At 68.6% G+C, this 13,110-nt stretch overlaps 3 protein-coding genes across 3 annotated transcripts in view; all 3 read left to right on the top strand.

Annotated features, from left to right (window-relative positions):
- Positions 1–694, top strand: part of AJM1 (apical junction component 1 homolog) — a 2,373-nt gene extending 1,679 nt beyond the window's left edge. Inside the window, exons 3-4 of the mRNA XM_029920997.1 lie at positions 326–458; positions 649–694. Coding sequence (XP_029776857.1) covers positions 326–458; positions 649–694 — 179 coding nt within the window. The remainder of the gene's footprint in view (positions 1–325; positions 459–648) is intronic.
- Positions 695–2,101: 1,407 nt separating this feature from the next.
- On the top strand, positions 2,102–3,691 carry PHPT1 (phosphohistidine phosphatase 1). Its single transcript, XM_029919982.1, has 3 exons — positions 2,102–2,580; positions 2,880–3,004; positions 3,468–3,691. The coding sequence occupies exons 1-3, from the start codon at positions 2,304–2,306 to the stop codon at positions 3,558–3,560; spliced, it is 495 nt and encodes a 164-aa protein (XP_029775842.1). The 5' UTR covers positions 2,102–2,303; the 3' UTR covers positions 3,561–3,691.
- Positions 3,692–4,907: 1,216 nt separating this feature from the next.
- Positions 4,908–12,524, top strand: MAMDC4 (MAM domain containing 4). The gene is made up of 29 exons (XM_029920996.1): positions 4,908–4,953; positions 5,303–5,581; positions 5,659–5,832; positions 5,907–6,032; positions 6,192–6,322; positions 6,406–6,490; positions 6,662–6,787; positions 6,870–7,004; positions 7,094–7,182; positions 7,266–7,439; positions 7,756–7,840; positions 7,917–8,096; positions 8,180–8,287; positions 8,429–8,560; positions 8,640–8,761; positions 8,844–8,955; positions 9,116–9,232; positions 9,336–9,470; positions 9,600–9,736; positions 9,817–10,036; positions 10,109–10,246; positions 10,329–10,447; positions 10,530–10,620; positions 10,829–10,975; positions 11,113–11,247; positions 11,357–11,484; positions 11,580–11,688; positions 12,093–12,268; positions 12,399–12,524. Exons 1-29 carry the CDS (start codon positions 4,908–4,910, stop codon positions 12,438–12,440), a joined length of 3,798 nt encoding a protein of 1,265 aa, XP_029776856.1. The 3' UTR covers positions 12,441–12,524.
- Positions 12,525–13,110: the final 586 nt, after the last annotated feature.

Here is a 13,110-nt window from a genome sequence, read left to right as displayed (position 1 = left end):
CCACATACATTGGGTCTTCCCCCGTGCTCCGCCCAGTCACGTAGGGCCCATCCCCGAGCTGTGCGCAACCTACTCAGACACCAACCAGTCCGCCCAAGGCCCACCCGGAGCCCCACGCAGCCCTCTCAGGGCCTGCGTAGTCCACCTAGGGCCCACTCCCGAGCTTTGCCTGCCCACCCAGACCCGCCCAGCGCACCTGGAGCCCGGCCCAGCCCCTCATGTCTCCCCTCTGTTTTCCCCAAGTTTTGCCCAGGTCCCGCCCCATTGAGTTCGCCACAGCCCCGCCTTTCACTCCCCCTCCTCCGCCTCCCCCCCTCCCAGCCAGCCCTTGGGCCACCCCAGAGGTCGGTCCTCAGCCGCTTGGTGCTCCCCGCTGGGAGGCGGGTTGGGCCTGAGGACCGCCTGACCCTGCCTTCACGCGGAGGGGTCACTACTGCAGACCCCACCGCGAAGATCCGGTCAGTCCACTTCCTGACGGCCGCAAGGCCTCCCTGGAACCTCCCCACCCTGGTTCGCCCAGATCCAGGAGCCCTGATTGCCCAAAGCCTCGTCCCGTCGCTTCAACGGTCCCCCCACCTGCCTTCTGTGGTTTGGGGTTCATCCTGCTCAGAGGCCTTACCTCTCTGAGGACACCCTGATTGGTCCCAGTGTGTTCGTGTCCCGAGATGACAAGGCGGGAGGGGGCCCCAGCTAGAGAGAGCACGGCTGGACCCTGAGCCTGCCCTCCTGTCCCCTCATCTCCAGCCGCCCTAGCATGGGCCCTGCAGGAGGGTTTGGGACTAACAGCAGTGGAGGGGTAGTCGGAGGTCTTCAACCAAGGCACAAGATACCCAGACAGAGGGGAGGGGGGCCTGGGCGGGGCGGGGGAGAGGTTGTGGGTATGGGCGCTGGCAGGATCCGGCCCAGAGCTGAGAGCTGAGGAGTCCTGGGTGGGGGTGAGTCGGGCTGCCCGCCTACAGCGACAGGAAGCCCCTAGGTGGGTGCCTCGCGGGCCCTACCCCCACAGGGAGGAGGGAAGCAGACGTGATGGATGGATGTGCAGAAGGAACCATTATGTCGTCCCGAAGGGGCTCCTACCCACACAAGATTGGACGTTCACAGTTGGGAAAGGGTGCTGGAGCGAGCTAGTTGGCCAGGGTAGGGGACGACCAGAGGTGGGGGGCCTGACTACACTAACGCCCCGCGTGCGCTTGCTCTGGCCTTGCCCTACGCTGAGGCTAGAGACACGAGGCCGGCCGGGCTCTGTCCCAGGCAGGGCACCCTCATTGGCCCACTGCCCTAGCTCCATAAGGATAAGACGAGAGGGGACTAGGCAGGCCTGGCAAGAGGCCTTCTGGGGCTCCCAGGACACCCTATCCCAGCACTCCCAATCGGGGGCCAGAAGACGACATCAATTCAATTGTGAATGTCCCCCACACTTCTGTTCCTGGCTCTCACTCCATGCACCATGCCGGGCACCCTAGCCCATCCCACAACGTCTGCGCGCCAACCTTGGCCTAGCGGCCTAGCGCAGCCTAGCGCGCCTTTGCATCGGCCACGCGCCCGGCTTGCCCTACCCGCCTTGGCGGCCTCTCAAATCCAGCCGCCACGCCCCTGCCCTAGGGCCTCAGCTTCCAGCCCCACGCCTGAGGGCCAGCTGGCCAGGAACGACCTTGGCTGGACTGGGATTATTTCCAGGGGGCGAACGCTTTCAAACCAAGTAAACGAAACTCGAATGTAGCCATTGCTTCCTCCTTGGGGGCGTGGGGGGGGGAGTGGGTGAGACTGGGAGGGAGATCCTTGGCCACGCTGGGCTGGGCTGGGCTGGGCAGGGGCGGGAGGCCAGAGAAGAGGGCCGTGGGACACACGGGAGATTGGGAGTGCAGTGGGGATGCACTTGGAATGCAGTGGGGGGATGAGGAGGGAGAGGGACGCCCTGGGTCGTGGTGGGAGGGGGGAGGAGGTCTTGGGACGCGGTAGGGGACGAGGAGGGAGGCCTTGGGGCGTGGTGAGAGGAGGGAGAGGGAGTTCTTGGGACGCATTGGGGGAGGGGTGAGGACCGGCGCATGTCCCTTGGGCCTCATGAGACGCCTAACCCCCTCTAAAGGAGCCTGCCACCGTTCCGGCTGCCCACTCCGCCTCCCAGACCCCACTGAAAAAGAACCGTTACTTTGGCTGGATTTAATCACCACCCACTCTCGGTTCCCAGTTCCCCTTTAAGTGGGACCGGCGGGGCCTCGGAGTGGCAAGGAGCTAGATTGCCATTGGCCAGTCTGTGCTGCAGGTCGGGGACACGATTGGCTGAGGCTCTGGGCCCGGGCAGCATGACGCCGCGGGATAGGTCCCGGGCTCCCAGAACCCGCCTCCCGCACGGTCGACCCAAGCCGGGGCCGCTGAGGGAAGGGCCGCGGGCTGGCCGGGGCGGGCGGGCTGTGGGAAACATGGCGGCGGCGGACCTCGCCCAGATAGCCGATGTGGACATCGATCCCCACGGCGTCTTCAAGTATGTGCTAATCCGAGTTCACGCGGCACCGCCCTCCGAGGCCCCCGCCGGGAAGAGCAAGGAGATCGTGCGCGGCTATAAGTGGGCCGAGTACCACGGTGAGGGCGGGGCCTGCCGGCGCTTGAGGGGCGGGGCGGCGGGGCGGCGGGGCGGGGCGTGAGACCCGCACTGTACCCGGTCTGAGGGCAACGATCCTAGAGGATGAGGGGCTGCTGTGGCTCGACCCCTCTGTCCCAGTCCCACGGCCCCTGCCCCGGTGCACGCCTTCCTCCTCGTCATGGCGTCCCAGCCTGGAGGGGCTCTTCTCCTGGGGAAGGGGCTGCTCAGAGCCGGAGCTGCCGATCCCCGGGGCCGCCGCGGGCCGTGGCCACGTGCTGAGCCGCCTTCCCTGTCCCAGCCGACATCTATGACAAGGTGTCGGGCGAGATGCAGAAGAAAGGCTATAGCTGTGAGTGCCTGGGAGGCGGGCGCATCTCCCACCAGAGCCAGGACAAGAAGATCCACGTGTATGGCTACTCCATGGTGAGCCCACAGCCCGGGGCGGCGGGGCCGTGAGGGACCCGCCCCCCCAGCCCTGCTGCCCTGCCCTGAGGGCGCGTGGGGGGCTGGGCGTTCTCTGGCTGCAGACCCCTCCGCCAGCGGCTTCCCCAGTTCCCATGGGGAGTGGGAGGGAGGCCACTGCCTGCACGGTGGGCTGCATCCTGTTCCTCCACGAGACCCGGCAGGGCCACCCTGTCCTTTACCAGGGACGCTCACGCCGCCTCTCTTGGCACCTAGGAGAGCTGGGGCCCTGGGCTGGAGGGCCCACGCACAAGGACCCCTTGCCTTGGCGGCCAGCTTTCCCCAGGAGAGCTCCCTGGGCGGTCAGGGAGGGCCGGCCGTGTCCGGCTCCAGCGGGGCCCCCTCCGTAGCCGGCCCCTGGGTGCGGCTGCCGATGGACGCCCAGAGCCAGGACGGGGCTGTGACTGTCGGCTTCTGTCTTCAGGGTTATGGCCGTGCCCAGCACTCAGTCTCCACGGAGAAGATCAAAGCCATGTACCCGGACTACGAGGTCACCTGGGCCGACGATGGCTACTGAGGCCTGCCCGAGGGGCCCGCTGCCCCCGGCACTATGCGGCCCTGGCCAGGTGACCGACCCCAGCCAGGCCCCAGCGCCCGGCTTCGCCTCGCCTCACCTGCAGGAATTAAAACCGTTACCTTTGCTGTTGGTCAGGTGTTGTGTGTCTTGATTTCTCTGTTTCCCGGTCACCCCTGGGAACCCCTGACCCCTGGGTGTGGGTGACAGAGAGCTGGTGGGGCCCCTCCTGGCTGCCCTCACCTGGCTGCACACCTGGGGGCCCCAGGGAGCGGCGGTGCACACTCAGCCCTCTGTGCTCTGATAAGGGGGCCCCTGGGCTGCTGCCCCCGTTTATGGCCTGATTGCTCCTCCGCGCCCCTCCTGTGTCCAAGGACATCTTGGAGGAAACTCTTTGAGGAGTCCTTGCGCAAGGAGATAGCACCAGAGCCAGCTGACACCAGGGTCCCCTCGTGATCTGCCACTGGAGGTCACATGAAGTTTCCCAGGACCCCTTGTGAGACCAGGTCCCATGGCAACCGCCCTGCAGCCACAGGCTCCTGCTTCAGGCTGGGGGCCCGGAGCCCCCCCCAGGACCTCCCCCTCTCCTCCCAGCTCAGGGTTGTCAGGGACAGGCTGCAGCAAGTGGCCGTGGTGGAGGGGAGAGCCAGGGAGGGCTGGGCACCCCGGGAGCGGGTGCCATCCTGTCCTTGCCTCCCGGCAGGGGGCAACACTGCTGTGACCACATCGCAATGCTGAGGGGAGAGGCTCTGGGAAGACCACCCCCGAGCTCACACGGCGGTAAATGGCCGCCAGAACGTGGGCCCCTCTGCTCCCCGCGCCCCGCAGCGCCCTGCCACGCTGCTCAGGACACTTGCCGAAGGAACAACTGCCCCTTAACAAAGGAATACGCGCACAGGCGGCCAGACTGTCCTGGGGACTGACGGCAGCCCTGGTGGCTCAGGGCAGGGAGGCCTGGCACATGGGGCTGGGGCACAGGGCGGGTGCGTGCTGAGCTCCTGTCCCCAGCTCTGGGGGACAAAACCCGAGTGGCTGCTTCCTCCGGTGGGGCCTCCAGCAGGCAGGGCTGGCGGGGTCATGGTGACTGGGGCCTGACCTTTGGTCCGAAGGAGCCTGGGAGTGGGAGCCTCCCTGGGCCAGGGGCCCCTCTCCTGGACACTTTTTCAGGGAAGTTCATCCTCATCAACACAGGGTGGGGCCTGCTGCCGGCAGCGGGTGCGGAGGGGCCGAGTCCCCGGTCTCCACTCAGAGCAGGCCGGCCAGCGGGACGGAGGGCAGATAACGGGGCGGAATCCCTCGGGGCCAAGCCAGGTGCACCCTGTCCCTCGGCCTGGTTCCCAGGGCCTGACCATGCATCTGCCCGGCCACCTCCTGCCTGCCCTGGTCCTGCTCCTGGGTGAGTCGTCAGATCTCCTCCCCAGGAGGGGGGCAAGGTTCTGGGTGGCCCGCTTGGTGGGGGGGGTGTCCAGGACAAGCCTTTGGGGGGCTTCCCCATGGGAGAAGGGGCAAGAATTCTGCTTTATCTGGCCCCAGTGTTCACCCAGGTTCTAAGGCAAGAGAGCCCTGGAAGGAGCACTAGTCTGTCACTCTTAGACCAAATGGAGCCTGAAGGGGCCAGGGGCAGTTCCTTGTTAGGTTCCTGCTCCCTTGCTCAGGGATGTCCCGTGTTGGAGACCGCTGGTCCTCTGCTTACACACACACCCTCCCCCCACCCCCCGACCTGCAGCCCACCCCTCCCAAGCCAGGTGTACTCTGCCCGGCCCTGACCAGGAGCCCCCGCTGCCAGGACCCAGCCCCCTCCCTCCCTGACCTCTTGGCCTGGGCCCCAGAGCAGGTGAACAGCGTCCCAGGCTGCCTGGGGTTTCGGGGGGGGGATCGCCCTGCCCCAGGCCACCAGGCTGTCCCTCTCCTAGCAGCAGGGTCCCCGGGCCAGGCCTGGGTCCCCAACCACTGCAGGGCCCCCAGCGAGGCTGCATGCAACTTTGTGTGCGACTGCCCAGACTGCTCCGACGAGGCCCAGTGCGGTGAGCAGGGGCCGCGTGGAGGGGGGGGCGGGCGGGCGGGCCAGCCCCCTGCAGACAGCCCTGACCCCCCTCTCCAGGTTACCACGGGCTCTCACCCGCCCCGGGCACCCCCTTCGCCTGTGACTTGGAGCGAGACTCCTGCGGCTGGCGGGACATCAGCACCTCGGGCTACAGGTGGCTCCGAGACCGGGCAGGAGCCACACTGGAGCCTCTGGGGCCGCGCTCAGACCACACTCTCGGCACAGACCTCGGTGAGGCCCTGGCAGGTGTCTGTGATGTCCCCTCCCCCCTTTACTTCCAGCCCCATTTCCTGACCTCTCTGCAGGCTGGTACATGGCTGTTGGCACCCACCGCGGGAAAGAGACATCCACGGCAGCCCTGCGCTCCCCCGTCCTGCGTGACGCCGCCCCGACCTGCGAGCTGAGGCTCTGGTACCACACAGCCTCTGGAGGTGGGTGCCCAGACCCCTCCACCGGCCTGGGGCGCCCCGAGGGGAGGGGCTGGGAAAGGACGGAGGGCCGCTGCAGAGACCGGGAAGGTACCCCAAAGGAGGGACAATGGTCCTAGGGCAGGGCCCAGCCAGCAAGGACCCCCCGCCCCACACTTACAGATGTGGCTGAGCTGCGGCTGGAGCTGACCCACCGGGCCGAGACGCTGACCCTGTGGGAGAGCTCCGGGCCCTGGGGCCCAGGCTGGCAGGAGCTGGCGGTGGCCACTGGCCGTATCCGGGGCGACTTCTGGGTGAGCTAGGGGTGGTGTGGATGAGGAGGGAGCAGGGAGAGTCTAAGCCCTGACTTAAGTCCTAAGGACCCCACTCTTTTCAGGTGACCTTCTCTGCCACCCGAAACGCCACTCACAGGGGCACTGTGGCCTTGGATGACGTGGTCTTCCGGGGCTGTGGGCTGCCCAGTAAGGCCGCCGTGCCGTGGACCCACACGGGGGGGGGGGGGGGGGGGGGGGGGGGGGGGGGGCCGGGCAGTGGGTTAGCAGGATTCGAATGCTCTTGAGCCTCTCCCCCAGCTGCCCCGGGACCCCAGGGCCTCGGGGTCATGGTGATGGGCTGCCCCTCCCCCGTCCCAGCCCCCCAGGCACGCTGCCCCCTGGGGTACCACCACTGCGGGAACACAGCCTGCGTGGAGCCCCAGCAGCTGTGTGATGGAGAGGACAACTGTGGGGACGGCTCCGATGAGGACATGCCCACCTGCGGTGAGCCGGAGGGGCTGCCGGGTCCCCGGAGGGCGAGTGGGGTAGAGGCCCTGCTGGCAGCCTGACCCTGCTGCGCCCCCAGGCCGCCACACAGTCACTGACTTTGAGACGGGCCTGGGCCCATGGAACCACCTGGATGGCTGGGCCCGGAATCACAGTGCCGGCCCCAGGCCCCCAGCCTGGCCGAGCCGGGACCACAGCCACAACAGCGCCAAGGGTGAGGCCCACGGGGGACCGCCAGCCCACGCCCAGCACAGCCCGCCCAGCACAGCCGGCCACCCCAACCCACACCTGCCGCCTCCCCAGGCACCTTCCTGGTCTCCACAGCTGAGCCCAGCACCCCCGCTGTCCTCTCCAGCCCCGAGTTCCAAGCCTCAGGCACCCACAACTGCTCGGTGAGGCGGGCGGGGGACCCGGGGCTGCCCTTGCCGGCTGCCCAGGCTCAGGGCTCTCCCTGACCTTCTTGGCTTCTTCTCAGCTGATCTTCTATTACCACCTGCATGGGTCCGAGGACGGCTGCCTCCAGCTGTTCCTGCAGATTCAGAGCCCAGGCGCCCCCCAGGGCCCTGTCCTGCTGCGCAGGCGCCATGGGGAGCTGGGGGCCGCCTGGGTCCGAGACCGGGTCGACATCCAGAGCGAGCACCCCTTCCGGGTGAGGCCTGACAGAGTGGCAGCCAGGGCTGGGCGAGGGGGAGGTCCAGAGGGCCCCCAGAAAGCCGGGCAGGGGACCCGGGGCGTTGCATGTGGGTCCCCCCCAGACCGTCTCAGCAGGAAGCCGGTGAGCTCATGGGCGTGCTCTGGGGAGCGGCAGGGAAGGAGGGGGTGCTTTCAAGGCCTGTGTGGGGGCGGTGACAGGAGAGGGTATCTGGTGACATGCAAAGTACAGGCGAGGCAGGGAGGGGGCTGGAGGGAGCCGTCCTGGGGATGACAGGAGGTGCGGGCACACCCTGAGCCCCCTGTGCCCTCAGATCCTGCTCACAGGACACACGGGCCCAGGCGGTGTGGTGAGCCTGGATGACCTCATCCTGTCGGACCGCTGCAAGCCAGTCCCAGGTGGGCCTGCTGAGCCCCTCCCTCCCCAGGAGAAACACAACGCCCCACCCTCCTCACCCCTGTTCTGTCCCTGCAGAGGTGTCTAGATCGCCTCCTGGGCTCCCGGCCACAGCACCCTGGCACCAGCCGTCCAGCCTGCAGCCCCGGGACTTCTGCGAGCCAGGCCATCTTTCTTGCGGGGACCTGTGCATCCCCCCAGAGCAGCTCTGTGACTTCCAGCAACAGTGCGAGGGGGGCGAGGATGAGCAGGAATGCGGTGAGGGGAGGCTGGAGGCTGTGGGGGGGGGACCCTCTCTTCCTCCAGACCCCCCAGACCCTTCCCCGCTGCTGCTGTTGCAGGTACCACGGACTTCGAGACCCCCACAGCAGGGGGCTGGGAGGATGCCAGCGTGGGGCGGCTGCAGTGGGGGCGTCTCCTGGCCCCAGATGCCCACAGGGCCGCTGCTGGTGAGGCCCACGTCCCCCCATCTGTGAATTGCACCGCCAGAGGGTCCTTGCTCTGCTTCTTCTCCCTGAGGAGTGTGCCTGCTGGGGGGGGGGGGGTGTCCCTGGCAGGGATTGGCTCTGAGATGCCTTTTTCTTCCCCAGGGCACTTCCTGTCCTTGCAGAGGGCCTGGGGACAGCTGGCCTCAGAGGCCCGGGTTCTCACACCTCCCCTGGGCCCCTCGGGCCCCCAATGTGAGCTTCACATGGCTTACTATTTTCAGAGTCACCCCCAAGGTACCCCACCCTGAGGCACCCTGCGGGAGGTTGGGGGTGGGGATGGGACTGGGCAGACCCACAGTGACCCCCTGGCCAGGCTTCCTGGCCCTGGTCGTGGTGGAGGGCACCAACCGAGAGCTGGTGTGGCAGGCCGTGGGCAGCACCCAGGGCTGGAGGATGGACAGAGTCCTGCTTGGCGCACGCCGCCGGCCTTTCCGGGTAAGGAGGGCAGCCCAGGGGGCAGGGGGGGTCACAGAGCCAGCGCTGACTCGACAGGCCCTCCCTTGTGCCCCTCCTGAAGCTGGAGTTTGTTGGACTGGTGGACTTGGATGGCCCTGGCCAGCAGGGCGCCGGAGTGGACGCTGTGGCCTTGAAGGACTGCAGCCCCACGGCAGCCACTGAGAAGGACTCAGGTCTTGCCTGCTCCCAGTCCCTGCCCAGAGTCTCCCCCCAGCGCTGCCTCAAGGGACCCCGGGAGCCCCCACCCCAGAGAGCAAGTCTTGCACCCTCTCGGGCCACAAGAGGGGTGGGGGGTGCTCGGGGCGTGCTGACCCCACCGCGGCCCACCCTCAGAGGTCTCCTGTAACTTCGAGCGGGACATGTGCGGCTGGTACACCGGCCACCTCACCGATGCCCACTGGCGCCGGGTCCAGAGCCGTGGCCCCGGGTATGACCACACCACGGGCGAAGGTAGAATGGGGTCACCCAAGCCTGGGGGGCGGCTCTCGGTCTGGGCCAAGGTCCCCCCTGGAACCTAGGGTCCCTACAGCTCAGCCTGGTGTCCCTGCCGCAGGCTATTTCTTGCTCCTGGACCCCACGGACCCCCCAGCCCGGGGCCCCGGCGCCCACCTGCTCACCCAGCCCCAGGTGCCAGCAGTCCCTCAGGAGTGCATCTCCTTCTGGTATCATCTCTATGGACCCCAGATCGGTGAGCGACCTGGTGCTGGGCACGGCCTCCGCAGAGGCCCTCGGGGGCTCCCAGCTCTGGGGCTCTGCAGAGGCCGAAAGCCTTCAGGACCTGGACTCTGGTCCCCCTTACCCCTGCCCCTCCGTCTAGGGACCCTGCGCCTGGTGATGAGGCGGGAAGGAGAGGCGGAGACACTCTTGTGGTCACGGACCGGCACCCACGGCAACCGCTGGCACGAGGCCTGGGCCACCCTCCACCACCATCCGGGCTCTGGCGCCAAGTACCAAGTGAGGCCCGGCGCCAGGGCCGGGGGTGGGGGGTGGCGGGCAGGGCCAGGCCCACAGCCGCTGACCCCCTCTGCCCCCAGCTGCTGTTCGGGGGCTTCCGGGACGGCTACCGCGGCACGATGGGCCTGGATGACGTGGCCGTGCGGCCCGGGCCCTGCTGGGCCCCCAGGCGGTGCTCCTTCGAGGACTCAGCCTGCGGCTTCTCCAGTGGGGGCCAAGGCCTCTGGACGCGCCAGACCAATGCCACGGGCCACGCCGCCCGGGGCCCCCGCACTGACCACACCACGGAGACGGCTCAGGGTACGCTTCAGGGGGCCGGAGGGGTGGGCAAAGGGGGCCAGTCGTGTGGGGGCTGACGCTGGCGACTCCCAGGGCACTACATGGTGGCAGACACGAGCCCACAGGCCCTGCCCCGTGGCCACTCGGCCTCCCTGACCTCAGCGGAGCACCGGCCTCTGGCCCAGCCTGCCTGCCTGACCTTCTGGTACCACCTGAGCGTCAGAAACCCAGGTGAGGGGTCTGCAGCTTGGGAGCCCCCGAGCGGCCGCTCTGGCCCCGCGCCGGCTGACCGGGGCCGGTGGCTGGGGGGCAGGCACCCTGCAGGTCCACGTGGAGGAGGCCGAAAGGCGGCAGGTGCTCAGCATCAGCGCCCACGGAGGGTTCGCCTGGCGCCTGGGGAGTGTGGACGTGCAGGCCGAGAGGGCCTGGAGGGTGAGTGCAGGGGGCGGGGGACACTTTGCTTTCCAGGGCCACCCAGACCCTCGAGTGGCTGCCCTGACCTGTGCCTGCCCAGGTGGTGTTTGAGGCGGTGGCCGCCGGCGTGGAGCACTCCTACATCGCGCTGGATGACCTGCTGCTCCAGGACGGGCCGTGCCCTCGGCCAGGTGGGAGCCTCACGGCCAGGCCCTGGGCCCCACTGTGCCTCGGGGCCGGCGCCAGCCGATGGGACACGCAGAGGCCTGGCCTGGCACCCGGCCCCCTGGCCCCAGCTGTGGAATGCCCCAGGGATGGAGGGGGGGCCGAGCACCGTGCACTGGCCGGGCTCCCTGGGGGGCGCAGGGCACCCCTGCTCACTGCCCAGGTCGCCCGCAGCTTCCTGTGACTTTGAGGCAGGCCTGTGTGGCTGGAGTCACCTGGCCTGGCCCGGCCTGGGAGGACACAGCTGGGACTGGAGCAGCGGGGACACCCCCTCCCGCTACCCCCAGCCCCCGGTGGACCACACTCTGGGCACAGAGACAGGTGGGTCTGAGCCGGGGAAGGGGCCCCGGGGGGGCATACACCCCACCCCAACCCAGGCCCACCGGCCCAGCCCCTGCGGTCTCCCATTGGAACCAAAGGCCACTGGCCAGTCACCGGGCACCCCCTCTCTCCTCCAGGTCACTTTGTGCTCTTTGAAACCAGCGTGCTGGGCCCAGGGGGCCGGGCGGCCTGGCTGCGTAGCCAGCCTCTGCCCGCCACCCAGGCCTCCTGCCTCTGCTTCTGGTACCACATGGGCTTCCCCGAGCACTTCTGTGAGTGGGGCGGGGCCAGGAGAGCCCAGGGCAGCGGGGAGGAACGGGCCGGGGCCAGGATGGGCGGGGGACTGGGCTGGGGACCCGAGCCGTGGCCCCCTTCTTGCAGACAAGGGCGAGCTGAGGGTGCTCCTGAGCAGCGCCCGGGGCCAGCTGGCCGTGTGGAGCGCGGGCGCCCGCCTGCGCCACCAGTGGCTGCTGGCCCAGGTGAGCGTGGCCAGCGCTGAGGAGTTCCAGGTGAGGCCGGGCTGCCCAGAGCCTGGAGGTGGTGGAGGCCTCAGGCCAGGGGCCCCCTCTGCCCATGCAGCCAGCCCCCTCTCCCTCCCGGTCAGATCGTGTTTGAGGCCACTCTCAGCGGCCAGCCGGCCATGGGCCCCATCGCCCTGGACGATGTGGAGTACCTGGACGGGCAGCACTGCCAGCCACCTGCACCCGGCCCAGGTAAGCCCTGCCCGCGCCAGCCAGCCCTGCCCCGACCCAGGACTCCGTCAGACTTGGCAGCCTGTGGTGCCACCACGGCGGGGACTCCCCCACCCCCTCCCTCTGCCCACAGTCCCCTCCCCTCCTGGGCTGGGCCGTACCTGGCTCTTGGGCTCTCAGTCCCCTTCCTGGCCTCCGCACCCGGCGCCCGCACTCCCAGACCCGGGAGGAGGTGCCCGGGGGCCAGCCTGCCTGTGGAGCTCTCGCTGGCCGCTGTCTCTAGCTTGACGCTGTGCCCCCCCCCCGCCCCCCGGGTCTGGAGCCTCGTGATGGCACCACCTGCCAGGGCTTCAAGAACGGGCCGGCCCAAGTGTCGCCCGCCTCAGGGACAGGGCCGACGGGCTCACGCACCCCTCGGCCCACAGGGGACACAGCGCAGGCCACCTTAGTGCCAGCCGCGGTAGGCGGTGCCCTCCTCCTCCTCGTCCTCCTCGTCCTGCTGGGACTGGCCGGCCGGCGCTGGCTGCGGAAGGGGGGCGGCCCGTGGCGGGGTGACACAGCAGCCGTGGCCCCCGGCTTCGACAACATCGTCTTCAATGCGGTAGGAGCCCCCGGGCAGGGCCAGGCGGGCAGGGCTGACTGCAGAGAAGCCCCCTGCTCTGCTCTCCCCGGCCGGGGCCACCACATGGCGGCGGCCACCTGGCAGTAAGCAGCTCTCTTCTTCCTCCTAGGATGGCGTCACCCTGCCAGCTTCGGTCACCGACAACCAGTAGATGCCACGGCGCAGGGAAGAGTCTGGCTCCGCACAGGAGGGTCCCCACCCCGGGCTCCCCGCAGACACACCAAGGCGCAACCCCTGCCCCTCCCCCAGGACGCACGGAGCCCCCGTGCAGTCACCTGGCACAGAGACTGCCACCCACATGCCTGGGTATAGTCCTCACCCCAACAATAAATGCCCTGGCCCCCGAGGGCAGCCCCCACTTCTTGGCCGAGGTCTGTGCATGCTGTCAGCAGGACGGTGGGCTCTTGGGGACCCCCAGAACTGACCCAACCAGCCTGGAAGGAGCTGCTTGAGGGCGCCTCCCACAGGCCTGTCTCAGGTGACAGGCGCCTGATGGGGTGAGGCCTACAAGCACCAGAAGCAGACGCGGCGGGACCCTGAGAAGCCCCTGCCCCTGGCCAGGCGGGCACCCACTCAGGCGGCCCGGCCCAGCCCGTGGGAATCTGACCCGGGCCCCTGCTTCACTCGGTGATTCTAGTTTAGGACAAGCAGAAGGCCCCGCAGGCAGAGGTGGGCTGAGTAGCAAGCACTCAAGCAGCTGTTGGGGGCAGAAGGCTGGTCCGGGGAAGAAATGCCTTTGTCTGTGGTTCCAAAGAAAGGGCCCATAGCCACTGTCCCATCGTAAAGGGTCTGTGCCATACGAGTCCCCAAGTACACCATCC

The sequence above is a fragment of the Suricata suricatta genome, chromosome 13 (assembly GCF_006229205.1).
Source record: "Suricata suricatta isolate VVHF042 chromosome 13, meerkat_22Aug2017_6uvM2_HiC, whole genome shotgun sequence".
In the NCBI taxonomy this organism is placed as follows: domain Eukaryota; kingdom Metazoa; phylum Chordata; class Mammalia; order Carnivora; family Herpestidae; genus Suricata; species Suricata suricatta.
This window is presented reverse-complemented; position numbering and strand designations above follow the sequence as displayed.